Here is a 26583-nt window from a genome sequence, read left to right as displayed (position 1 = left end):
CACTAGGAGTACTCCCTGCTAAGGCCATAGGCACAGTGACTCCCATGATGCCACCCTGAGGTAAAAGGCAGGGGCAAGGCCCCCAAAGGAAAGAGGATGAAGAACAGGAACCTCTGTCTGGTCATTACTGTCCCTTCTGGGGCCCAGGGATTGGCCAGTTTCCCTTTCTGCTTTCTTAGCCCATTATTCTAGCAAGGTCTTACTTCTGTACTGTGCCCATCTTCTTCTATTTGAGGAAATGCCACAGCTCCACCAAGAATGCTCATGACACAGTGGACGTTCTACAAACCCTCGCCACCACGGGCAAGCACTGCTGGGAGGCAGAGGGCCTGGCTTTAAAAGGCCCCTCCTAGGCATCCCCCTCCCCCATCACTATCTCCTAACTTCTTTTCATGCTTCACTTTCCCCATAAGTGCTACCTGTGTAACTGTGATCAAGCAAAATCCACTTATATCTCAGGACTATAAAGCTCTGAAGCAGTTCATCAAAGGAGGACCAAGCACCTAAGAAGGAGTGGCTCTATTGGGGGCTGAAAAGAGGCTACTGACACCAGCACGGAGGGAGTGCGGTGTGGTCACCAATTCAGCCCCTGTGCCCTCTTCTGATTCCTGCTCTCCACAGCCCAAGGGGATACACTAGGGCAAGGAGGGGCCAGGCCTGGGCAGGGACAGAAGAATTCACGGTCACCTATGCAGCATCGGCTGCTCCACACTCACCTACCTACTCACCCACCATGCCTCTCTTCCCTTCTTGCTAAGAGAACCTGACTATTTTTTTTTTTTTTGGCTTTTTAGGGCCCCACTTGAGGCTTAATGGAAGTTCTCAGACTGGGGGTCGAATCGGAGCTACAGCTGCTGGCCTATGTCGCAGCCACAGCAACTCGGGATCCAAGCCAAATATGCAACATACGGCAAAGCTGGATCCTTAACCCACTAAGCAAGGCTAGGGATTGAACCCGCATCCTCATGGATATTAGATGGGTTCATGACTGCTGAGCCACGACAAGAACTCCAAGAACCTGACTTTTCTATGCCAATTGGGCAGTAACATGCCGAAGAAAGCAGGTGGCTCACTCCGTCCCTGGAAACAAAGGAGGATTGATCAGTCACAGAAATCTCTTCTTTGCTGGTGGGAGAACTGGGGTTGGGCAGAGACATAAGGAGAAGTCTACTGAGCTACCATGGAAGGCTTTCTTCCCTGACAAAGAGCATCATGCCTTCCTTTCTTCTTGCTCAGAGTGCTACTTTGTGAGATGATGCTTCCTGCCAGAGCAACTACTAACCGTGGGGTAAAAGGGCAAGAGAATCATAGACCTAAACCCTAATATCAAAGAGTTAGCTTCTAGAAAAAAGGCTAAAACTACCTGTCTCCAGACTGCTTGTTAAGGAAATACTAAAAGGCCTTATGGTTTCAATCACTTAGGTCTTCAGTTACTTTCAGCTAAAAACCCTCCTAACTGACAAGCTGTAAGAGAGAAAGGCAGAGGTCCAGACCAGCAACAACTGTGACAACAAAGGACGGAAATTCCCTTGGCTGAGACAGAGGAGCCCAGAGTCAAGCGAACTTAAATCTGAAACTAAACTCAAAATATGACTGAAAACACAAATTAGGAGTCTCCCAAATCTTTGTGGAAAAGGACAACTTTATCTTCTTAATACTCTGACATTATGGAGTAAGAAAGGAATCTGGGAGATGGTTCCTACTGTCCCATGGTCTTCGATCAGGTCAGGCTTTGGGACCTGCCAGCTGGCTATCAGCAACTGGCCAAGGCTCCCCAGCATGTCACGTCCTATCATGCCTGTGCTGGTGGATAAACTTCCCCAAGACACTCTACCTGCTTGGCTTTCTGCAGAATGTTCAAGGTCTCCTGCCTTCATCCTTAGCCATTTCCCACCTCCTTTGCTTGCTAGGTATTTGTGCAGTTTACAACATAAAGACTCCTCTTGAAGGGGAAGAGTGTGGTTTCATTCATCTTTATGCATGGACTGGTACTTTTTAGAGGATGTGGGGAAAAAGCAAGGTTCAGGGTTTTTGTCTGTCTCTAAGGTTTTTAACTGACAATGGTGACCAGCAAATACTCCTGTACTGCTATCTATAAACAGTCTGCTTTCCTAGGATACTGATATACACACTTACCAAAGGGTCCTGCAATCCTGAGACCAGCTAAAGGGTTGAAGGGAGTCAATGCTGCTCCCAAGGCTCTGATCCAAACTGGAATTGGTCTCTCTTGATCAGCAAGGTCTGGTCGCTCAGGAAAACCCCAAGGTTCAACTAAAATGAGATGACTAACCCTGTTGGGGGAAGAACAAATTTAAATTCATTTGTCATATTCACCCTAGGACTATAAAGAATTTACACGATTTATGAAGTAAAGGTAGAACCTCCTTCAAAAATCTTACATTGGAGTTCCCGTTGTGGTGCAGCAGAAACAAATCCAACGAGGAACCATGAGGTTTCAGGTTCCACCCCTGGCCTCACTCAGTGGGTTAAGGATCCAGCATTGCTGTGAGCTGTGGTATAGGTTGCAGATGTGGCTCGGACCTAGTGTTGCTGTGGCTGTGGCGTAGGCCAGCAGCAACAGCTCCAAATAGACCCCTAGTCTCCTGGGAACCCCCATATGCCGCAGGTGTGACCCTAAAAAAGACAAAAGACAAAAAAAAATCTTACATTAAACAGAAAACTAATGACTGAACAGGTTACATCATGCTCTTATTGCACCTTAATTGATGAGATGTGGTAGGATTTGAGAGGTGTATAGTAGAAAAATGGCTTAATTTTTAATTTATCTAAATGTGAATAACAACAGACGTATGAAAGGGTATATGATAATGGGGGTTATTCTTGAGAAACAAGAAAAGACAGCATCTGTTGTTGCTTAAATTACACTCTGGTAGAGTATACAGATCACTAACCAGTCAGAAAAATCCAAGGGTTCCATGTATGCAAGGTTGACACTGCAGAAATGACTGGAGATTAACATTACACTCAAAATAACTTCGGACAACCACAATAGTTATCTCCTATGAACCAAATCATCTTAAAAATTTTAAGAGGTATTAAGACTTTAGGTGGATTCAAAAGGACTTTAATGAACTGTTCACAAACATGAAGATAATGTAACAATAAGGGTCAAAATATATACCTCTTAGTTTGAGATTTCAGCTTGATGAACAGGAACACATTTACCCTACCTGGCACATCATGGGATGCTGGCATTAGAGTCTGTTCCTAATCCTTTCCTAATTTTCTTCTCTATACTGATCAAAGGGATAGAAAAAAGCTTCATCCAAGCTTACATAAAATTGTTTCATACCACTAATAGTTTTAATTTTTCTGTCTTATGAAATGTTTTTCTGATGAGGGAAAACCGGAACCACTGCTTGTGGCTGCATCACAGTATTATACATCATAAAGGTCCTAAACTAAACATAAATGTCCTGAACCTAAAATGATATTCAACTGTAGCCAAAATAGCCAACAAATGCCAGCAGAAGTCTCCCAAGGATGAAGTGATATTCATTCTAAAGGCAATTTCCTAAGTCTTAATTGAAATAGAAACCAGAACATGCGGACACATAGCTATTACTCCTAATATAAATTCTTTTAATCATTTCTGTTGGCACAGATAAGGATGAGTTGATAGTGACTCCTCTGCTTTGACTATATTTTCTCAAACAGAAATCTTCAGAACACCAACCCAGAGCACAGACCTCCAAGGACCCTTGGAGAATACTCAACCCAGTATTTCATCTCATTAGGTGAGAAGAAAGCTGAGATGCATTATGTGACTCACTCCAGGACCTAACACCAGTTAATGCAGAGCTAGGGCTAAGATCCTTCTTTCCCAAATCCAGTGTACTAACAGATGCCAAAAAGTCAGCAGGCTAGAAGGCTCTGTTTCCTAAGAATAGGCCAAGCCATGTAAGACAAATGTATTAGTAAAGGTAAAGTTTAACTCTTATCAACTCTAAGCCAGTCTTACTACCACTATACTCTAGATCTCAAAGCATCAAGAAGATCTGTAGACTGTAACTAGGAATCTGTGTGAAGATACCTGATATGTGACATTTCCATATACTTAAAAGTATCTTCATGGCTTAAAAGTTTTATGAGACTATTTTCTAATAGTGTAGAAGAAAGGGGAATGAAAACTAATTTGTTTTGTTTTGCTTCTTTACTGGCAGAGATAGTTATCACTGATATTTTGACTGCCTCCTAAATTCCTCCCATGACAGCCTACAGTGAGATTTGAGGGAGGGGAGGAGAAGGGAAACATGGCAGAGGTACAAGTGGAATTAATGAAACAGCCATCGAGTGGAATGCAGTAAAGAGTGATTTTAGGAAACAGCTAGTCTTACTCACTATTGATTTACCTAAAGAGAAAAAAGAACTCTTTACTAAAACATACTCTATCTGAAAGGCTGATTACACTTTGCTACAAATCTGTGATGGGCTCTTGCCCAATCTGCTCTAGGCTCTTCCTGATCTGCTAACCCAAGAAGGGGCAGGACAAAGGAAAACTTGAGGGAAGAAGTCACATGTCTCTAGTGAAGTGATTATATTGTTTTTGCCATAGTCTTGGCTTGCCTTGTTGAATGTGGATCTTCAAAATTTTATTATGTATGGGATCCAGGAACCAGAAAGGAAGGAAAATTAAAAAGGAAAAACTGAGCACACAGATGGAAGAAAAGAGATGGCATCTCTGGATATTATTGTTGGTTTACTCTACTCTCCCTCTATTCCCACCAAGGTGATCAGACACTGATTTTACAGAATGGCAGCCTAAGACACCTCACACAGTGGTCCTGTTTGTGATGCAGCATATTAATCTACCAATAAAATTACAGGTGACATTTCTAACTATTACACATCCTGGTAAGAGAACTGAGATGAACTATGGTGGTTTGGGGGGAAGGAACATGGGGTTTGTGACTCCATTTGAAGTAATCTATTAATCTTTTCATAAATTCTGAGCCTACAACCACATAGCCTTTCCAGAATGGCCCAGGTGTCCCCCTAGCACAGAGCCATTGCAATTTTTGTCACTACTGCCTAGAATGCTCTCCTGCTATTTCCCTTTGAGACCTCCACCCTCAGCTCAAATTATACTTCTTTAAGGAACAATAATGGACCCTAAGACTGCATCAAGTTCTCATCAAGAGTTCTCACAGAGCTGCCCATCTTTCCCCTTCACAGCAGTTACCATGGCTGTCATGCCTCTCATGTGGTTTTGCCTATTCTCCCAATGCACTGTTAAGTCTTACAAGCACACAGCCACTCAACATTACTTAAACACAACCAACCTGCTGGATTACAATGTTAGAGTGTTTCATTTGTCACCAATATTTCAATGGAGGACTCATCCACATACTTTAACATACAGTATCACAATTACTGAATACTTAGTCTTTAATCAGTATCAAGAATCTGGGAAAAATACAGGATCCCTGCCACAATTTTGGCTACAGAGCAACTTTTTGGACAGTGGCACTCTGCTGCTCATAGAGATGAAGCACACAGGCTGACCTAATGTACCAAATATTGGAAAAAATTAGTTTTTTATTTTTTTTCTATCATTAGAATACTTCCTAAACAACTCCATTAAACTAGGCATTTTAATTCTTTTTCCCCAAATTGTACTATAAAAATAAGGAATGAAAGGCGTTCCCATCATGGCTCTGTGGTTAATGAATCCGACTGGGAAACATGAGGTTGCGGGTTCAATCCCTGGCCTTGCTCAGTGAGTTAAGGATCCAGTGTTGCCATGAGCTGTGGTGTAGGTTGCAGACTCGGCTCAGTTCCTGTGTTGCTGTGGCTCTGGTGTAGGCTGACGGCTACAGCTCCGATTAGATCCCTAGCCTGGGAACCTCCATATGCCGTGGGAGTGGCCCAAGAAATGGCAAAAAGACAAAAAATAATAAAAATTAAAAAAAAAAAGAATGAAAGAATGGGGCTACCCATAAAAGAGTAGAAATAGGTGGATTGGGATATAAATCCCAACAAGTAAAAAAATGCCTTTGTGGGTTTTTTTCTTCCATGCAAGGAAATAACAGAAATTAAAGAACTATTGTTTTACTTAGGAAGAAAAAAGTAAAGATTATAACTGTTATATGGGAGAAGGCAAAGAAAAAAATAATATTCTCAAATTCCACCAAGAGAAAAAAGAGAGAGACAAAAGAAAAGATCACAGTGAGTGAAAAACTGAAATTAACTGAATCTCATTTGGTCTCTATTAGACCATTTTTTCCCTCCTCTTACCCCCCAACCCCTCATCTTTCTGAAACTCAAACTCTTAATCTCATGACAGCATAATAAAAAGGATACTTGTAGAGAAGGGATTACATGGGAAATCTCTGTACCTCCTTTTCAAATCAGCTCTAAAAAAAGCAATTTTTTAAAAAAGTACTTGAATCAAGCGAAAGCTGGATAAGTGACATTTAGAGTAGGTAGTTCCTACTTGCTTAGCTGATAGCAAACAGACCACTCCACTGCATTAAGGGGCAAGCACCTTTTCTGGCTCAGGTAAAACATCCCAGATCACACAGATGGCCACCCTGACAACCACCAGTCTGCTTAGTATGAGTGCAACTAGAAGAAACAGCTAAAGCTCACTCAATATGAGGTTTGCTGTAGTTATGGACACTTACACTGGTAGCAATCAGTTGTGGGTAACTACAGTTGAATCTGTAAGTCTACTGAACTGCTCTATTAACCATAACATGAGATCATCTATGTAAATTTATGTGAATTTGCTTAGTTGGGATCAAGCAGATAAAATTTCTGTAAGGGAAGAAATTAACAAAAATGGGGACCACGAATTGTAATCTGGAAAAATACCTGGACAGTAAGAACTGCTGCAACAAGGAGATGATGCACCTAGAAACAATACAGACTTTCTTATTCATTTACCTCTTTCTTCTCCAGTAAGAGAAGTGCTTCAAGGAAAGCCCTCCTGAAAAGCAACATAGGAAAAAGGCTGTGGGCAAGGGGACACCCTAGAGGTTAACACCTGCCTTCTTATACTGTGTGCTACACTGGGGTATTATCTGGTCTATACTTACTAATCACACAAAGTAAGCGTATGTGTTATGTATATGTTTAAAAAAGCATTCTCACTAATCTTTTCTCACATATACACACAAAATGATCCCAACTTTATTTCAATTATAATTTGTTTTTTATGAGACACAGTAACTTAATATGTAAAATAATTGGTCAAAACATAAAACTGAAATTTTTCTTTGTTTACACCTACATGTCTGTAACCAACTTTTTTCCCACAAAGAAAAGGAAGATGTATAACATGACTAGCTCTTGATATTTTTAAACAATAGAAAGAGAAGGCAGAAAAAAGAACACAAAATTATAAAGTGAAAGGTGAATTTAGTTTACAAAACTCTTTCTCAAATTAATCTAGTCAAAAAATATTACTAGGCACCCACCATGTGCCATGCACAGTGTTCTGTCTGGACTTTATTCTCCCTTTTTTTTTTTTTTTTTTAAGGGCCACACCTGTGACATATGGAAGTTCCCAGGCTAGGGAGTCAAACCAGAACTGTAGCTACTGGCCTACACCACAGCCAGAGCAAGGCTAGAGCTGAACCACATCTATGACCTACACTGCAGCGTGCAATAGTGCCAGACCCTTAACCCACTGACTGAGGCCAGGGATGGAACCCACATCCTCAGGGATACCAATTAGGTTCTTAACCCACTAAGCCACAATGAGAATTCCTGGACTTCATTCTTCCTTTGGGATATGTGAAAATCCAAAGAACCAAATTACTTCAAAATTAACTTGTGTTCAATAATTTAATTTTTATTCAGTCCAGAATATAAGCTTGAATCTCCAACATGTGCTGATTTGGTAGCAATCAGCCAATTTAAATATACTAACTATTTCAAGCATTCTCTTATTCATCTATTGCTAATACTTAGTGATTCTTGGTCCTAAAAAACAGTACTTTAGTTTTTTCTAGTATTAGGCCCAAACATTCAAAAATCATTTTCTAAAATGTAGTCAGTCTAATGCAGGGATCATTGGCTTTGTTTTACATACTTGTTCTGCTCCCCATGTCATTCAAAATATGTTGTTATTCTCTTATATAGATAGTTTTAAAGTGATCACTCCCTTCTGAATGACTGAAGCCCCCCGCCCACACACTCCTTTTTTTTTAGAGAATTCACAACTATAAATGAAAAGCTTACCAATAGACCTAAAGAGTAGATAGCCATGAAACGTCAGGATTCTAAGATGTAGGGTTTCATCACCAAAGCCTAGGCCACAGTCCCATGCCACACTGCCAGGGAATAAATACCACAAGCCACACAAAATGAACACCCGATAAGAAACAAAGGCAGCCCAACCCCCACAAATACAGCTAGCTGTTTGTCAGTGAGCATAGGACTCAATAAAGGACAGTAACTCCTAAGAGCCAATTAGAACAAGAAAATCTAGATTTCTTTTGAAAGTGCAAGTCTGCCAGTTGACAAAACTATTTTGCCACCCAGCACACACAAGATTATGACCTCTCCAGAAAAATATCAAGTGTAGATGCTGAAGTACAGTCAAAGAATCTATAGAGAGAAAGTAAGCTGTTCCAGAGGAAGATAACCTCTGGTACACAGGGCTGTACTCTACCTGGCAAATTCTGTATTGACAGCACACCTGGAGTTATACAATAGGGTAGCCTGACAGGTATTCATGTGCACTCTGAAAATGACCATCATCCCATTCATAGACCTCAATGTCAAAGTCAGTTGCAATTTGGAATTAGTCCATTAGTCCAATGGAAAGATACACTGGGCAACATAAAAATGTTGATCTTTTTTCTTTCCAAAAGATGGACAAAACAAAAATAAGCTTTTCTGGAGTTCCCGTCGTGGTGCAGTGGTTAACGAATCCGACTAGGAACCATGAGGTTGCGGGTTTGGTCCCTGCCCTTGCTCAGTGGGTTAACGATCCGGCGTTGCCGTGAGCTGTGGTGTAGGTTGCAGACGCAGCTCGGATCCTGCGTTGCTGTGGCTCTGACGTAGGCCGGGTGGCTACAGCTCCGATTCAACCCCTAGCCTGGGAAACTCCATATGCCGGGAACGGCCCAAGAAATAGCAACAACAACAAAAAAAAGACAAAAAAAAAAGCTTTTCTTCTATTTCCTTAGCACTCAAATGTGACCTCTTCTCAGATTAGCAACACAAATAAGAATTAGCATGAGAAAATAAGGTAAATAAAGGAGATGCTACAAAGATTCTGAGGCAAATACTCATTAATTCAATGACTCTGAAAAAGAATTCTATAGCAATAAAGGTTAGGGCACAGGATAATTTAAAAGCTCTAAGGAGTTCCTGTTGTGGCTCAGCGGTTAACGAACCCGACTAGCATCCATGAGGACTTGGGTTTGGTCCCTGGCCTCACTCAGTGGGTTGGGGATCCGGTGTTGCCGTGGGCTGTGATGTAGGTAGAAGACATGGCTCAGATTGTTCGTTGCTGTGGCTGTGGTGTAGGTCGGTGGCTACAGCTCTGATTCAACCCCTAGCCTGGGAAACTCCATGTGCCGCGTGTACGGCCCTAAAGAGATGGATAAATAAATAAATAAATAAATACTCTATATAAGATATTCTACATAGGGATATTTTCTGTAGCTTAGAGATGAGGAAACAAAAATTTAGAGATTAAGTGATTTGTTTAAAGCCATAAAGCTAACACTAGTGGCTATATCTGTAATTTCTAAGTTTCTGGTTTCCTACTACAGCTTCCTAAAACCTGGAAAAGGTTAGGAAAAGCCTTCTGAATCCATAGGTCTAATGATAATGATAACTGTAAACAATAACAGCACAATTTTTACTTGTGGCTTAAATTGTGTACATTCTAAGTACAAATAGAAAGTTCTTTCTCAAACTTATATAATAGGAAAACCCGACATCATTACTTCTGCTACTAAACTGGCAATCAGTTATGGCTGTTTGGTCTAGAGGGTCCTTTGAGAAAATGTCTGTCTTACAAGGCTCAGACGCCAACAACCACCAAAGATGGGAACTAGACACTAGCACTTGGGTGCCTCTCTTCTGTTTCCATCACTTACCTTGAGGGGTACTTCAGTGAGTAAGCAGCAGCTAGGAACCCACCCAGGTTGTGTCCCAGCAAGATCACTTTGTCCAATCCTAAGGCACATCTCCACTCTTCAATGGATTCCACAAACTGATTCTCCACTTCTTCTGCATCAGTGTCAAATCTGGGTCTACTACTTCGTCCAAAGCCCAGCAGGTCAAAAGCATAGACGGGTCTATTGGTGCAAAGATCTCCAAAATTCAGTGCCCAAAGTCCGAGACCTCCTCCAAAACCATGAAGGAGGACAAGGGGAGTCTTATTTGAAATATTATGAGAGAGCTTCAGTGTCCATATTTTATTTCCATTAGATATACGAACAGGTCCTTTTTTGTATATGCAGGGGACACCTAATGAAAACATAAAAGAGAAATTCTGCTTAGCATCACTGCTTCTGAGAAGGGGAGTATTCTCAGAGCAATCAGAAATTAATAAACTACCTGAATGAATAAAATTAAAACACTCTCTAACAGTGTACATAAAAATAAACTTGAAATGGATTAAAGACCTAAATATAAGGCCAGATACTTAAAAATTCCTACAGGAAAACACAGGCAGAACGCTCTTCAACATAAATCACAGCAGCATCTTGTTTGATCCACCTCCTAGAATAAGGTCAATAAAAACAAAAATAAACCAACGGGACCTAGTTAAACTCAAAAGCCTTTGCACAGCAAAGGAGACCATTAAAAAAAAGAAAAGACAATCCACAGAATTTTTTCATCTTTGCAAATGAAACAACAGACAAAGGCCTAATCTCCAAAATATATAAACAACTCATACAACTCAACAACAACAAAAACCAAACCAAACATCGTGGCGCAGTGGTTAACGAATCCGACTAGGAACCATGAGGTTGCGTGTTCAATCCCTGGCATCGCTCAGTGGGTTAAGGATCCAGCGTTGCCATGAGCTGTGGTGTAGGTCACAGACACGGCTCGGATCCCTCATTGCTGTGGCTGTGGTGTAGGCCAGCAGCAACAGCTCCGATTAGACCCGTAGCCTGGGAACCTTCATATGCCATGGGTGCAGCCCTCAAAAGACAAAAGACAAAAACAAAAACAAATTAAAAAAAAAAACAATCCAATTGAAAAATGGGCAGAAGACCTAAACAGATATTTCTCCAAAGACATATGGATGGTCAACAGGCACATGAAAAAATGCTCAACATCACTAATTATTAGAGAAACGCAAATCAAAACTACAATGAGGTACCACCTCACACTGGTCAGAATGACCATCATTAACGAGTCAACAAATAAAATGTTGGAGAGGGTGTGAAGAAAAGGGTATCCCCTCCTTGGATGGAATGTAAATTGGTACAACCATTATGGAAAATAGTATGGAGGTACCCCAGAAAACTAAATATATAACTACCATATGACCCAGAAATCCCCTCCTGGGCATATATCTGGACAAAACTACAATTCCGAAAGATACATGCACCCCTATGTTCATCACAGCACTATTCACAATAGCTAAGACACGGAAACAACCTAAATGTCCATCGACAGATGAATGGATTAAGAAGATGTAGTACATATACACAAGAGAATACTACTCAGTCATGAAAAGAACAAAATAATGCCATTTGCAGCAACATGAATGGAACTAGAGATTCTCATACTAAGTGAAGTAAGTCAAAAAGGGAAAGACAGATACCATATGATATCACATATGTGGAATCTAAAATATGGCAAAAATGAACCTATCTATAGAACAGAAATAGACTCACATACATGGAAAAGAGACTTGTGGTTGCCAGGGGGGAGGAGAGAAGGGGCAGGATGGATGGGGAGTATGGGGTTGGTGGATGCAAACTGTAACATTCAGAATGGATGGGCAATGAGGCCCTATTGTAGAGCACAGGGAAATGTGTGTGACTGGGTCACTTTGCTGTACAACAGAAATTGAAGAAACGCTGTAAGTCAACTATAATTTTTAAAAAGAAATTAATAAACTAGAAACCATCTGGTATTCATCTATATGGTTTTAGCTTTTACTAGGTCAGTCCTAAAAAAAAAAGCATACATTTTATTGAAGTAATTCTTAATTACCATATTTTATGTCTTAATGGGAAGATCTCTCTCAGACAAGTCTCAAGTACTTGAGGCCTATGTCTTTTGGCAAGTCATGTTAATTCTCTGGACTTCTTTCCTTATCTATCAATTGAGGGTATTGGGGAGGAACTCAGTGGTCACTGAATCCATTATTTTAAGGTCTCTAGCTTTACAGACAGTAACAAAAGAATACTATCTTGTATGTGTAGAACAACTGAAGATGAAGCTGAAGATTGAAGTCAGACTCAGAAAGAAATATTTTTCCTTAAAAAGTCATAATGAATTTAGTGTATGTATTAAACATGTAACTGAAATCTTAAGTCATTATAAAGTTTAGTTAAAAAAAAAAAAAAAAAGGTGGCAGGGTGTGGTAGGAATTCCTCAGCATGAGGTGCCAAGTAGTCTGAGTTGATATCCAACAATTTCTCTAGAAAGAGCAAATAATAACAATTTTGTAGATTAAAAAAAAAATCTTACTTGCCCTCAATGCTACAGAACTAAATATTTAAATTTCCCCCAAAACTGACTAAAGATGAAACTAATCTGATATTCTTTTACATTAAATTATCAACTGAATACCTACACTTTAGATCTACCCCTAATTATTTGTGGATAGTCATCTGCAGTGGAAAAACCCTGGAGATACGGGAATTTTGCCCTTTAACCAAAGAAATAATCTCTGGTTTTGTACCACATAGTGGCAGAAGGGGAAGCCCAGCATTTGTTCAGAATACCAACAGAGCCCATGCCATCTGAGTGAGGAGAAATGCGGCCAGTTTAGAAAAACTGGTGATCTGTCATTAGTGCCAAGCCAAAGCACATCAGCATTTTGAACACAGATGTCTGCGGATTCCCACCAAAACCATCTGTGACCTCTAATAGTGAGCTCACTCCACTGTGTTAGTTGTTTGCTTCGACTGTCTGAGCCTGGAGCAGGAGCCAATTCTCACTTCTATTTGCATCCCTAGAACCTTGCAGTAGGAAAACAATGTTTGTTAAATGCATGAATTGAGTTCTAGCACCCCTTTTTCATCTTCTGACAACTATTTTTTTCATTTAGTAAACTGCAATGACAACTTTCTCAGCTTTGTAAAGACAAGATTAGCCAACCATACATCGTATAAATTCCTTTTCATATTAAAAAACCCATGTAACCAAAAAGAAAACAAAAAGACAACTTACAGAATGGGAGAAAACAGTTTCAAATGATGCAACCGACAAGGGCTTAATCTCTAGAATATATAAACAACTTATACAACCCAACAGCAAAAAAGCCAATCAATCAATGGAAAAATGGGCAAAAGACCTGAATAGACATTTCTCCAAAGAAGATATACAGATGGCCAACAAACACATGAAAAAATGCTCAACATCGCTGATTATAAGAGAAATGCAAATCAAAACTACCATGAGATATCACCTCACACCAGTCAGAATGGCCATCATTAATAAATCCACAAATAACAAGTGCTGGAGGGGCTGTAGAGAAAAGGGAACCCTCCTGCACTGTTGGTGGGAATGTAAACTGGTACAGCCACTATGGAGAACAGTTTGGAGATACCTTAGAAAGCTATACATAGAACTTCCATATGACCCCGCAATCCCACTTTTGGGCATCTATCCGGACAAAACTCTACTTAAAAGAGACACATGCACCCGCATGTTCATTGCAGCACTATTCACAATAGCCAGGACATGGAAACAACCCAAATGTCCATCGACAGAGGATTGGATTCGGAAGAGGTGGTATATATACACAATGGAATCCTACTCAGCCATAAAAAAGAATGACATAATGCCATTTGCAGCAACATGGATGGAGCTAGAGAACCTCATACTGAGTGAAATGAGCCAGAAAGACAAAGACAAATACCATATGATATCACTTATAACTGGAATCTAATATCCAGCACAAATGAACATCTCCTCAGAAAAGAAAATCATGGACTTGGAGAAGAGACTTGTGGCTGCCTGATGGGAGGGGGAGGGAGTGGGAGGGATCGGGAGCTTGGGCTTATCAGACACAACTTAGAATGGATTTACAAGGAGATCCTGCTGAATAGCATTGAGAACTTTGTCTAGATACTCATGTTGCAACAGAAGAAAGGCTGGGGGAAAAATGTAATTGTAATGTATACATGTAAGGATAACCTGACCCCCTTGCTGTACAGTGGGAAAAAAATAATAATAAATAATTAAAAAAAAAAAAACATGTAAAATGGCTAACTGTCCCTTCAGTGGATATATCTAGTTATGGTCATTTACTCCCCAGTCATTCAAGTGCACAAAGAAATTTCATTTGTGGCAGAGAGGATGAAGAACAGGTGTGGACAAATATCTGCACATAAATACACAATAATCAGGTATGTGAACTGTACAACTTAATATCTTCCTCTAAACAAAATGGTACAGTAAACACTCCTGCTTGAAAGAATCCCAGAGACCTGGGAATACTCTGACAGTACAAGTGTGGGTAAATTTCAATGCTCACAAGAAACAAAAAAAGTTTCTGTACTACTACAAATGTAAACATAAAGAATCCTACAATACTAGAATTAGAAAGAAGTCAAAGGGTCAACCGCCTGGCCTGGGTTTTACAGGGAAAACCCAGAAGGCCAAGAAAAGGGACTTGCCCAAGATTCTGGAAGCCCCTCACTGGAGCCCTGGGCCTAGATCTGGTTATCTGGTTCAAGGTCAGTATTTGTTCTACTAGACAAGGCTGCTTGCTTTGCAGCACCTAGAGCCTGTTCTCAAAGCATAGTCTGGGGACCTTTGGTGAGTCCCTGAGACCCTCTCAGGAGATCATGCAAGGTCAAAACTGAATTCATAGCAATCTAAGACTTTGTTTGCCCTTTTCACTCTCATTCATTGATGCGTACACAGTGGAGTTTTCCTCAGATCACTTGACAAGTGATTACCATGAGTCTGAGTGCAGAAGCAGATATGAGAATCTAGCTGCCTTATGTTAAACCATACATTAAAGAGATTTGTAAATTTGTAAACAATGTTACTTTTCTTGCTCCATTTGTTTAGAAAGTAGTTACTTTCAGAAAAAAAAATGTTATTTATTTTAACCTATGGTGGGTTTATTACTATTGTTTTAAACTAAATTAATAAAATGACTTTTTTTTTTTGTCTTTTTAAGGCCGCACTAGTGGCATATGGAAGTTCGCAGACTAAGGGTTGAACTGGAGCTGCAGCTGCCCGCCTACACCACAGCCACAGCAATGCCATATCCAAGCCTAGTCTGCGACCTACAGCTCATGGCAATGCTGGATCCCTAACCCACTGAGCGAGGCCAGGGATTGAACCTACAACCTCATGGATACCAGGCAGGTTTGCTGTCACTGAGCCATGACAGGAAGTCCCAAAATGACATTTTTTATTTTTTTTATTTTTTTGTCTTTTTGCCTTTTTCTAGGGCTGCTCCTGTGGCACATGGAGGTTCCCAGGCTAGGGGTCTAATCGGAGTTGTAGCCACCAGCCTACACCAAAGCCACAGCAACGTGGGATCCTTAACCCACTGAGCAGGGCCAGGGATCAAACCTGCAACCTCATGCTTCCTAGTCAGATTCATTAACTGCTGAGCCATGATGGGAACTCCCAAAATGACATGTTTTAAGTTACTTGGTTTTAATTTTTAGAATGGTTAATATTGATAGTTATAATCTCTAAACAAAGTTTCTGGGGTACTTCCTAATTTAAAAGTATAAAAGGGACACAAGACCAAAAAGTTTCAGACCCCCTGCCTTTTTCCCACATTTATGTACTTGCTGGTGACATAAAAACGAAAAGAAGTTCTTCTGCCAATAACTAACTTACCACAGAATCTTATCTTCAGTTTTAAGGCAATGCAATATACTGGACCTATTTTAGTAAATAGCTCAGTTAACTTATAAAAAGAAAACCTTACATTTTAAAATTTTCTCTTCAGCTTCTTTAAGGTGTGATGTCGATGTAGGGCACCATGTGGGAAGCCAACCAGTTAGCCATCCAGACCTAGAGTATCAAAAACAAAATACAAATATAGGTGAGTTAATCCTTTTCTCAACTTCCAGCAGTTACACAGGGAGAAGAAAAGCAGAATGGAAAATTTACTGTCAGTGTGATGATGATGCTATGCATGTGATAAATTCCCCTGGTAGACCCAAAGCATTGTGATAATGGACTGAGATACAGATACCCACCTTCAACCTGAGAATCTACAAGTAGATCGCAAAGTCCATCTTACCTTCATGGATAGTCAGATTCCATATAATCAAGCAGAGACGGAAAGTGAGCAGAAAAAGGAAAAAAAAAAAAAAAAAAAGGCATTCCCTCACACCACTGTAAGACAGCCTCTTATCAGGTGGAAGTACAGAAAAGTCAAAGACCATATGATCATTTCAATCATAGGTTCACAAGTATAAAATACGCCAACTATGAGGGTTGAGAGAAATCTTCTTAAAATACATATTTTCAAAGCTTCGATTTTCATGGTTAAGAGAATATATTCCTAATACAAATGCAGAGAAGGGACTCATGTACAATCTACCTAGCATGAACTGGTTAACTGCTAAAGGAAAAGCTTTGGATGCCACCAACAGTAGATGCTAAGAATGACCCCACATCTGAGAGAAGACAGCTAAACAAAATAAGAAAGCAGGCCTTGGGCAAGAGGTGAGGAAAGCCATGGGGAGGCCGGAACTGACACACTGTGCCTGTAGCCAACCAAGAAGGTGAGCCTTCAACTCCCAGCAGAGCAGCAGACCACAGGCATATCTTAAGAATCTAAGATAATATAGGGTGTGAGCAGTCACCAGACAGCAAGCGCTAAGCATGGGGTCAGTATCACTTAAAACTTGATCCCCTTGCTGTACAGTGGGAAAAAATAAATAAATAAATAAAGTGAGATCTTTCTTGGAGTTCTTTTGTGGCACAGCAGGTTAGGTATCCTGCATTGTCAATATAGCAGATTGGGTCACTGCTGTGGTGCAGGGTTTTTGGTTTTTGTTTTTTGTTTTGATAGGCCACAAACAGGCTATTTTAACTAATATAAAACTCGAGTTAATTCATATAGAAGCCAGAATGACTTCCTTATATTTTAATATGTGGAAATTTCTTTTATCAATTCCCCTCTATTGAAAGATTATAAATATTTCAATAGAAAGCACTGATGATCAAAATTTGTCCCTCAGAGTTCCTGTTGTGGCTCAGCAGTAATGAATCCATGAAGATGTGGGTTCAATCCCTGGTCTTGCTCAGTGGGTTAAGGATCCGGCGTTGCGATGAACTGGGTGTAGGTCACAGACATGGGTTGGAGCTTGCATTGCTGAGTCTGTGGTGTAGGCCAGCAGCTACGGCTCCGATTTGAACCCCTAGCGGGGAAAATTCCATATACCATGGGTGAGGCTCTAAAAAGCAAAAAAAAAAAAAAAAAAAAAATTGTCCCTCATGGCTAAGGTGGAATTTTTTCTGCTCCGGTTCCATCCTGTCCCTTGGTGCTAGGTCTATTTACCTCTTGCCCTTTTTTAAGGAATACAGTCACCTAGTTAGTTTCCCAGGGCAGGGGATTCATTGAATGTAATGGAAGAGCAGAGAGATATATTTTCATAGGCTATACATTTTATCAACCATACTGAATTGTCACACAAACATTATACATGGATGGCATGGGTTTGACCCATGGCCTGGGAACAAAAACAAAACAAAACAAAACAAAAAACAACTTTCTCATGAAAGAAAATGAATTAGAGAAAAAGGAGAAACCAACTACCTTAGACCCCAGATGAAAGGAAGGTAAGGGTCAGAAGGAAGGCTTTCGCAATAGGGATAGAGACAAGAAGAGGAGGAATATTTAAAAATAAAACAGGCCAAGGGTACAAACTTATAACTAGCAGGTGAACAACTTCTGGAGATCTAATGCACAGCATAGTGATTATAATCAACAATACTCAATTACAGACTTCAAAACTGCTAAGGAACTAGATCTTAAATGTGCTCACCACACACAAAAAAGAGATAATTACATGATGTGACAGAGGTGTTAGCTAAAGCTATGATGGGAATCACACTGAAATATATAAAAGTATAAATCAACACCCTGTGTGCCTTGAATTTATACAATGTTATATGTTAATTATATCTCAATTTTAAAAATAAATAAAACAAAAGGTCTAATAAAAAAAGATGACATTTGCAATTCATGATAGAATTAATTTATTCCACAATTATTTATTGAGCACTATCTTTGAGAAATTATTCTAATCAGTTAGGACATATTACTAATCAGTTACCAAATCAAGAAAGAGTGATTAATTCTCCCTGAAGGGATCAGGAAGTTGCTTGTGGATTGGATGGTCACACATAAATAGTATATTACAACAGGTGGAGCAATGGCTCAGGCATTTCCAGCGAAGGAAAGGGCATGAGCACACCCACAGAAAGGAATATATTGCGTATGTTGTGAGAAAACAGGTGCACTATTTCCAGTGGCTGCTCTAACAAATTACCACAAATTTGGTGGCTTCGGCAACAGAAAATTATTCTGGAGACCAGATGTCTGAAATCCAGTCACTGGGCTGAAATCCAGATATCAGCAGGGCCACACTCCTGACAGAGGCTCTAAGGGGAAAACCCTTTCTTAGTTTCCTCTGGGCTCTGGTGGCTGCTGGTATTCCCCATCCCAAAAGAGCGCCCCTCCAGTTTTCTGTGCCCCACTGCTTTCTCTCTTCTGTGCATCTTCTAAAGCATTAAGCATGTCCCAGGATAAGACATGTAGAAACATTCAATAAAGAGTAGGTGATATACTGATGACAACAACAACGATTCACTAACACAAGGCATTGAAATAAAGTTTTATTTAAGGTTCAGAGGGAGTTCAAAGATAGGACTTGATAAAGAATTGCCATTTTGTACTGCTTCTTGCCTCAATGTCAGGTTGACCTACAAGGGGAAACTCAGCCTTGCTCCAGCCTTTTATTTATCACTGTGTACTTAAGCTCTCTTTTCTTAATTCTCAAGTTGTGTTGTAAAGTTCATATTTACTCATCAGTATCTTCATCCAAATGTAAGATACTGGAAGGCAAGGGTGCACTGAATTCTCAGTTTCCACCCCAAAATCTAGCATATTAATATGCATTCATGTTATGAATGAATAAAGGTATTGCTTCATCTGAAGTGTACCGGTTGCAATGAATTACAAGTGGATGATAGTGAAGTTCTCCATCTTAACAACTGGATTACATGGATGCATATATCAAAATTCAGCAAATGAACAGGCAAAAAACTTAAACATTTAATCATAATAAAACTTTATACCAAAAAAAAGGGTAAAACAGGTTGGATTTGATAACTAGTTATTAAAAAAGGTACAACAGAGGATTCCCAGGTTTCTGTCTGAGGTGCCACTAATAATGACAGAGAACACATGAAGAATAGCTGTGAATAGAGAAATGTGTTAAGTTTTGGATGGACTGATCCAGCAGCCAACTTTTTCTAAGTTTCATAGGCTCATTCTACTACATTTCCTTCCCTGCAGAATCCTCTGGGCATTATGTATAATGGGTGCTCAATAAGAATGTTTGCTAAATAAGTAAGTCACTCACAATCTAAGATATTCTTAGTCCAAGCTGCAATATCCATTTCATGGATGTGAAAATTGTGGTTCAGAAGTATTAAGCACCAAGTCCAGGAGTATGTAGCTAGTAAGTAAGAGACATAAGTAGAGATGTACTGAATTCTAAGTGACTTTAAAGCCCTTTCCTTAAAATGTCTAAGTCACATTCCTTAGACCTCCACAGAAGATGCTTTACAATCCATCCACAGCTTACCCACTCTTCTTTTGCACACTGTACTTTTTCAGTACCTCATAACTTCCTAAATTTCATGTTATGTTATGCCTCTGTGGCTTTGCACAGCTCTTTCCTCTGTCCAATATACCTTGCCTTTTCTGAGATACTGTTCCTGATCCTGATGCCAAGAGCAGGTCATTAGTCACTCTCCTGGCCCTTGTAACAGATACAGTTACTTCTGCTGTGGTTATTTGTTTACATGTTTATCTGCCCTGCTGCACTCTGAGCACAATGAATGCTAACCTCATGTAAAAAGTCATTCTTACATTGCCAGTGTCAAACACAGTAACTGGCTGGTGGCCAGGTGAGTTCTTGTTAACTGTGTGTGTGAAAAAAAGGCCTCAGTCATTAGAAATATTAGAAGTTGGGAGTTCCCATCATGGCTCAGTGGTTAACAAATCTGACTAGGAACCATGAGGTTGCAGGTTCGATCCCTGGCCTCGCTCAGTGGGTTAAGGATCCAGCATTGCCATTAGCTATGATGTAGGTTGCAGACATGGCTCAGATCCTGCATGGCTGGGGCTCAGGTATAGGCCGGCAGCTACAGCTCCAATTAGACCCCTAGCCTGGGAACCTCCATGTACCACAGGTGCGGCCCTAGAAAAGACAAAAAAAGAAAAAAAAGAAAAAGAAACATTAGAAGTGAATGAAGGAAGGCAAATGAGGTTCATTTCTATAGGCAGAGAGCTCTCATAGTACCACAGGTTCTTTATCAGGGGATAGGATAAGGGCAAGGCACAGGCCTAAATCCCCTAAAACAAAATGCAAAACTAATAAATGTCAAAAAAGTCAATCAAGAAAAGGGTAATCAACAAAATGAATAATTTAGGAGTGTTATCATAGACACTGTAACTCGCATTTTTTTCATATATATGTTACCCCTTTTTATCTGCTAGTCAAGTTTCTTATCGCTTTATCTTTACATATAAAAACTTCCCAGTAAGTTCCATAACACATATGTATGTGTACACACACATACACAAACACAGGATTAAAGGAAAGGACTGTAAACAGATGCATTTGCTCAAGTTTTCACAGCATGTGGGCTAAACTATGGAGATACTATGTGAAAAAATGAATGTTGGGGTTCCAGTTCAAGATGGAAGATTCTAACCTTGCTGCCCAGAGACACACAGCTACATAAGGAATAATTTCCTTTGACAAAAACCTAAAAACGGGCAGAGCAAGCCCTCCACATCAGCCAAACCAGAAAGAAACCCAACTGAATCAGGTAGGAAAGGGTGAGACAAAATCTTGCCATAAACCCCACCCTGGTGAAGAGACCCATAATCAGGAGGGAACTCAAAACCCAGAGCTTCTCCCTGAGGAGCAAAGGGCTCATAACCCACATCAGGCACCCCATCTTTTAAGATTGGTACCTGAAAGATGAGCCCCCAAAATGTCTGGCTTTGAAAACCAGTGGGGCTCAAGCCCACAAAACACATGGGGTTGTGGCAAACTGAGGAATTAAAGGACCTATGTGCAGACTTACCTGCACCAGGGCCCAACAAAGAAACAGCCCTTTGAAAGCACCCAGGCTTTATGTGAAAGAGACTCATTTCCTAATTTTAAAGCATTCACTGAGGGGCAGGGGAAGCTGGGATGCTCTCTAGGGATGGAGACCGGTGGGCACCATCTTCCTGCTCTCCCTCTGCCCACATGCTCCAGAGAGCCTGTGTGTCTCCCAAAGGGGAGATTCCCAACATGTCTGGTACTGCTTTTTTATATGTTTTATGACCCAGTCTTTATGTTTGCCACCTAGAGGACACCCTTTAATCACCTGCCTCTGGCAGTTGTTGGGCTTGTATTCCTGAGTCCTATGGGACTGTAACAATCAGAAAGACAGGTCCGGAGTTCCCGCCGTGGCACAGTGGTTAATGAATCTGACTAGGAACCAAGAGGTTGCGGGTTCGATCCCTGCCCTTGCTCAGTGGATTAACGATCTGGCGTTGCCATGAGCTGTGGTGTAGGTCGCAGAGGCAGCTCGGATCCCGTGTTGCTGTGGCTCGGGCGTACAGCTGGCAGCTACAGCTCCGATTAGACCCCAGCCTGGGAAACTCCATATGCCACAGGAGCAGCCCAAGAAATGGCAAAAAGACAAAAATAAATAAATAAATAATAAAATAAAATAGGTCTAAAAAATAAAAAATAAATAAAAAATAAAAAAGTTCTTAAAAAAAAAAAAAGAAAGACAGGTCCTGGAAGACTACCACTGTCAGGACCCTGAAGAGACTGTTAACTGAAACACAACCCCAGTCCTTCTGAGAAAGAGGCCTGTTTACCTGACCAGGAGCTTTGGCCTGACAAACATTAAAGGCAAACATTAGTAACTACAGAGGTATTCTCATGGGACCAGGCCCTGATGTGTGTGACTGCTGCCCAGGGACACCTCCAGATGTGGGGGCCAGTAGGGATTATGCATTCTGTAAAAACTGATGCCTGAAGACCTGGTTTCCCATCAGCCTGAATCTAGGTGCTGACTGAGATCCTCCCCTTTGGGACAGTGGTAGTCTTGACTACCACTCTCGACTACTGGGAGGCATTAAAAAGAAAATAACCTACTTGGATAATCACGAAGGTTTGAAAGACAACCAAGAGCTAGGGCAGGGTTGAACAATAAGGTTCATCTCCTCAGCCAGCCCTTTAAGACTGATAGTTGTTTTTCACCTAATACACAGAAACCAACACAGAGAATCAAACAAAATGGAGAAACAGAGAAATATGTTCCAAATGAAAGAACACGATTTTAAAAAGGAGGAAGAATCCCTTAATGAAATAAAGATAAGTAATATACCTGATAAAGTAATGTTCATAACAATACTCACTGAACTTGGGAGAAGAATGAACACAGTGAGAACTCAGACCAAGAGACAGAAAATATAAGAGAGTTCCACACAGAAATCACAAAACTGAAGAATATAATAACCAAACTAAGAAATATACTAGATGCGTTCATCAGACAAGATAAAGCAGAAAAAAAAATTGGTGAACTCAAAGGGCAGGAGAACTCATCCAAGCATAACAACAAAAAGAAAAAGGAATGAAAACAATATTAAGACAGCTTAAGGGACTTCTGAGACAATATCAAGTTGAGTAACATCCACATTTTAGGAGTCCCAGAAAAAGATGAGAGAAAAGGGCAAAAAACTTATTTGAAAAATGAAGACTTCCTTAACCTCGGAAAAGAAACAGACATCCAGATCCAGGAAGCCCTGAGAGTTCCAAATAAGGTGAACCAAAAGAGACCCACACTAAGACACATCATAATTAAAATGCCAAAATTTAAAAACAAAGAAAGAATCTTAAAAGCAGCAAGAGAAAAACTTTTCATAAACAAGGGGCCTTATAAGTCTATCAGCTGATTTTTCAAAGAAACTACAGGTCAGAGGGGAGCGGCATGATATAGTCAAGTCACAATAGGAAAAAAAATAATTCTAAGAACACCTTATCTGGAAAAGTCATTCAGAATTAAATGAAAGAGAAAGAGTTTTCCATACAAGCAAAAGTTAAAGGAGGTCATCACTACAAAACCAGTCTTACAAGAAATGTAAAAGAGATTTATTTAAGCTAGAAAAAAAACCCAGCACTAATTACTTACAAGAAAACATATGAAGTGTATAAATCTCACTAGTTAAGGTAAATATATATAAAGGTAGTGGATTAATCACTACTACAGCTAGCATGAAGATTAAAAAACAAAGTAGAAAAATCAAGTAAACAACTTAATTTTATACCTCAAGGAACTAGAAAAGGAAGAAACAAAGCCCAAAGTTAGTAGAAAGAAAGAAATAACAAAGATGAGAGTGGAAATAAATGAAATAGAGACCGAAAAGACAACAGAAAAGATCAATGAAACCAACAGCTAGTTCTTTGAAAAGATAAACCAAACTGACAAATCTTTAGTTTTCTCACTCAAAAATCAAAAATGAGGACAGGATTAAGACTGCAGAGTAAGAAGGACTGGAGCTCACCTTCTCTCATAAAAGCAACAAAATCACAACCAACTGCTGAACAACCTTCAACAAAATAGACTGAAAACTATCAAAAAATATATCCTACTCCAGATGACAAAGAGGAGGCCACACAGAGATGGTAGGAGGTGTGATTACATGATATAAGCAACCCCATACCCACCAGGAGAGTGGCCCACAGACTGCGAAGTAACCACATCGCAAAGGCTCACTCATGCAAGTGAGAGTTCTGAGCCCCACATCAGGTTCTCATGCATGAGGATCTGGCATTGGGAGAAGGAGCCTCCAGAACATTTGGAATTAAATGCCAATGAAGCTTGTGTGCAGGAACTCCACAGTGCTGGGAGAAAGAGGGAATCCACACTTGAAAGGCACACACAGGCTTTCATGTGCACTGGGTCTCAGGGCAAAGCAGAGACTCAATAGGAATCTGGATCAGACCTGCCTGTGGTTCTTAAAGAATATCCTGGGTAAACCGGGGATGACTGTGGCTCATTGTGGGGTAAGGACACTGGGGGCAAAGGTCTTGGGAATAATCATCAGAGTGAATTCCTCTAGCAATGGCCATTTTGGCCCCAGGCCAAACAACAAACTGGGTCGGAACATAGCCTCACCCATCTGCAAACAGGCTTTCTAAACACCCCCCCCCATGCACACAGCTGCCTCTAATCTCACCCAGAGATAAGGCCCATCCAGCAGAGGGATAAGAATCAGCTCCAGCTACCAGTGGGCAGGCACCTGTCCCTCCCATCAGGAAGCCTGCAGCAAGCCCCTGTACCAAATTCAGCCACAAGGGGAGCAGACACCAGAAGTGCCTGCTACAACCATATTGCCTGCAAAAAAGAGACCACACCAAAAACCTATACAAAATCAAAAGGCAGAGAATTATGATTCAGATAAGGGAACAAGAAAAAAGCCTAGAAAAACAACTAAGTTGGCAATTACCAACCTCCATAAAAAGGACTTTAATAATAGTAAAAATGATTCAAGATCTTGAAAATAAACTGGAGGCAAAGACTGATAAGTCATAAGAAACAATGAACAGAGAAATAGAAGATTTAAGAATTAAGGAGTTCCCGTCGTGATGCAGTGGTTAACGAATCTGACTAGGAACCATGAGGTTGCGGGTTCGGTCCCTGCCCTTGCTCAGTGGGTTAACGATCCGGCGTTGCCGTGAGCTGTGGTGTAGGTTGCAGACGCGGCTCGGATCCCAAGTTGCTGTGGCTCTGGCGTAGGCCAGTGGCTACAGCTCCGATTCGACCCCTAGCCTGGGAACCTCCATATGCCACGGGAGCAGCCCAAAGAAATAGCAAAAAAACAAAACAACAACAACAAAAAAAAAGAATTAAGCAAGCAGAGATGCAAAATACAATAAATGAAATAAAAAATTCACTAGAAACAACCAATAGAAAAATACAGGAGGCAGAAGAATGCATAAATGAGGTGGAAGACAGATTAGTAGAAATCACTGAGGCAGAACAGAAAGGAGAAATAAGATTGAAGACAATCTAAGAGAACTGTGGGACAATGTTAAACACACCAACATCCATATTATAGGGGTGCCAGAAGGAGACGTGAGCAAGAAAGGGCCAGAGAAAATATTTGAAGAGATGACAGCAGAAAACTTCCCTATCATAGAGAAGGAATCACTCACTCAAATCCAGGAAGCACAATGAGTACCATATAAAATAAACTCAAGGAGGAGCACCTGAGACAAAAATTAATCAAACTGACCAAAATTGATGACAAAGACAAAATACTGAAATCAGCTAGGGAAAAGGAACAAATAACATACAAGGCAACCCTGATAAGGTTACTGGCAGATTTTTCAGCAGAAACTCTGCAAGACAGAAGGAAGCGGCATGATATACTTAAAAGGATGAAAGGAAAAACCCTCCAAGATTACTTTACCCAGCAAGGCTCTCATTCAGATTTGAAGGAGAAATCAAAAACTTTTCAGACAAGCAAAAGAGAATTTAGCACCACTAAACCAGCTGTATAACAAATATCAAAGGAACTTCTCAAGGTGGAAAAGAAAAGGCCACAACTAGAAACAAAAGTATCACAAATAACAAGGCTCACCAGTAAAGACAGACATATAGTAAGGGTAGGAAATCATCCACATATAAATATGCTACCAAACCCAGAAATCATGAGAAGAGGAGGGTACAAATGCAGAACACTGGAGATGCATTTGCAATTAAAGAGACCAACAACTTTGAACAATCTTGTATATATATATAGACTCCTATATCAAAACTTCATGGTAACAGCAAACCAAAAACCTTACAATAGATATACACATGAATAAGAAAAAGCCGTCCAAAACAATACTAAAGAGAGTCATCAAACCACAAAATAAAGGGGAAGAAAAAAGACCAACAAAAACAAATTCAAAACAGTTAATAAAATGGCAATAAGAACATACATATCAATAATTACCTTAGGTATAAATGGACTAAATGCACCAACCAAAAGATGTGGACTGGCTGAATACAAAAACAAGATGCATGTACATGCTGTCTTAAAGACACCCACTTTACTTCTAAAGACACATACAAATTGAAATTGAGAGGATGGAAGAAAATATTTCATGCAAATGGAAATCAAAAGAA

The 26583-nt window shown here is 40.2% G+C and overlaps 1 protein-coding gene across 1 annotated transcript in view; it reads right to left on the bottom strand.

Moving 5' to 3' along the window:
• ABHD5 (abhydrolase domain containing 5, lysophosphatidic acid acyltransferase) overlaps positions 1-26583 on the bottom strand; it is a 50491-nt gene that overhangs the window by 6269 nt on the left and 17639 nt on the right. The window contains exons 2-4 of the mRNA XM_047771382.1: positions 16079-16164; positions 10083-10455; positions 2137-2291 (exon numbers count right to left, since the gene is read on the bottom strand). Of these exons, the coding sequence (XP_047627338.1) occupies positions 2137-2291; positions 10083-10455; positions 16079-16164 (614 nt within the window). The remainder of the gene's footprint in view (positions 1-2136; positions 2292-10082; positions 10456-16078; positions 16165-26583) is intronic.

Source organism: Phacochoerus africanus, chromosome 1 (assembly GCF_016906955.1).
Source record: "Phacochoerus africanus isolate WHEZ1 chromosome 1, ROS_Pafr_v1, whole genome shotgun sequence".
In the NCBI taxonomy this organism is placed as follows: Eukaryota; Metazoa; Chordata; class Mammalia; order Artiodactyla; family Suidae; genus Phacochoerus; species Phacochoerus africanus.
The sequence above is the reverse complement of the archived record's forward strand: the minus strand, read 5'-3'. Positions and strand labels throughout refer to the sequence as shown.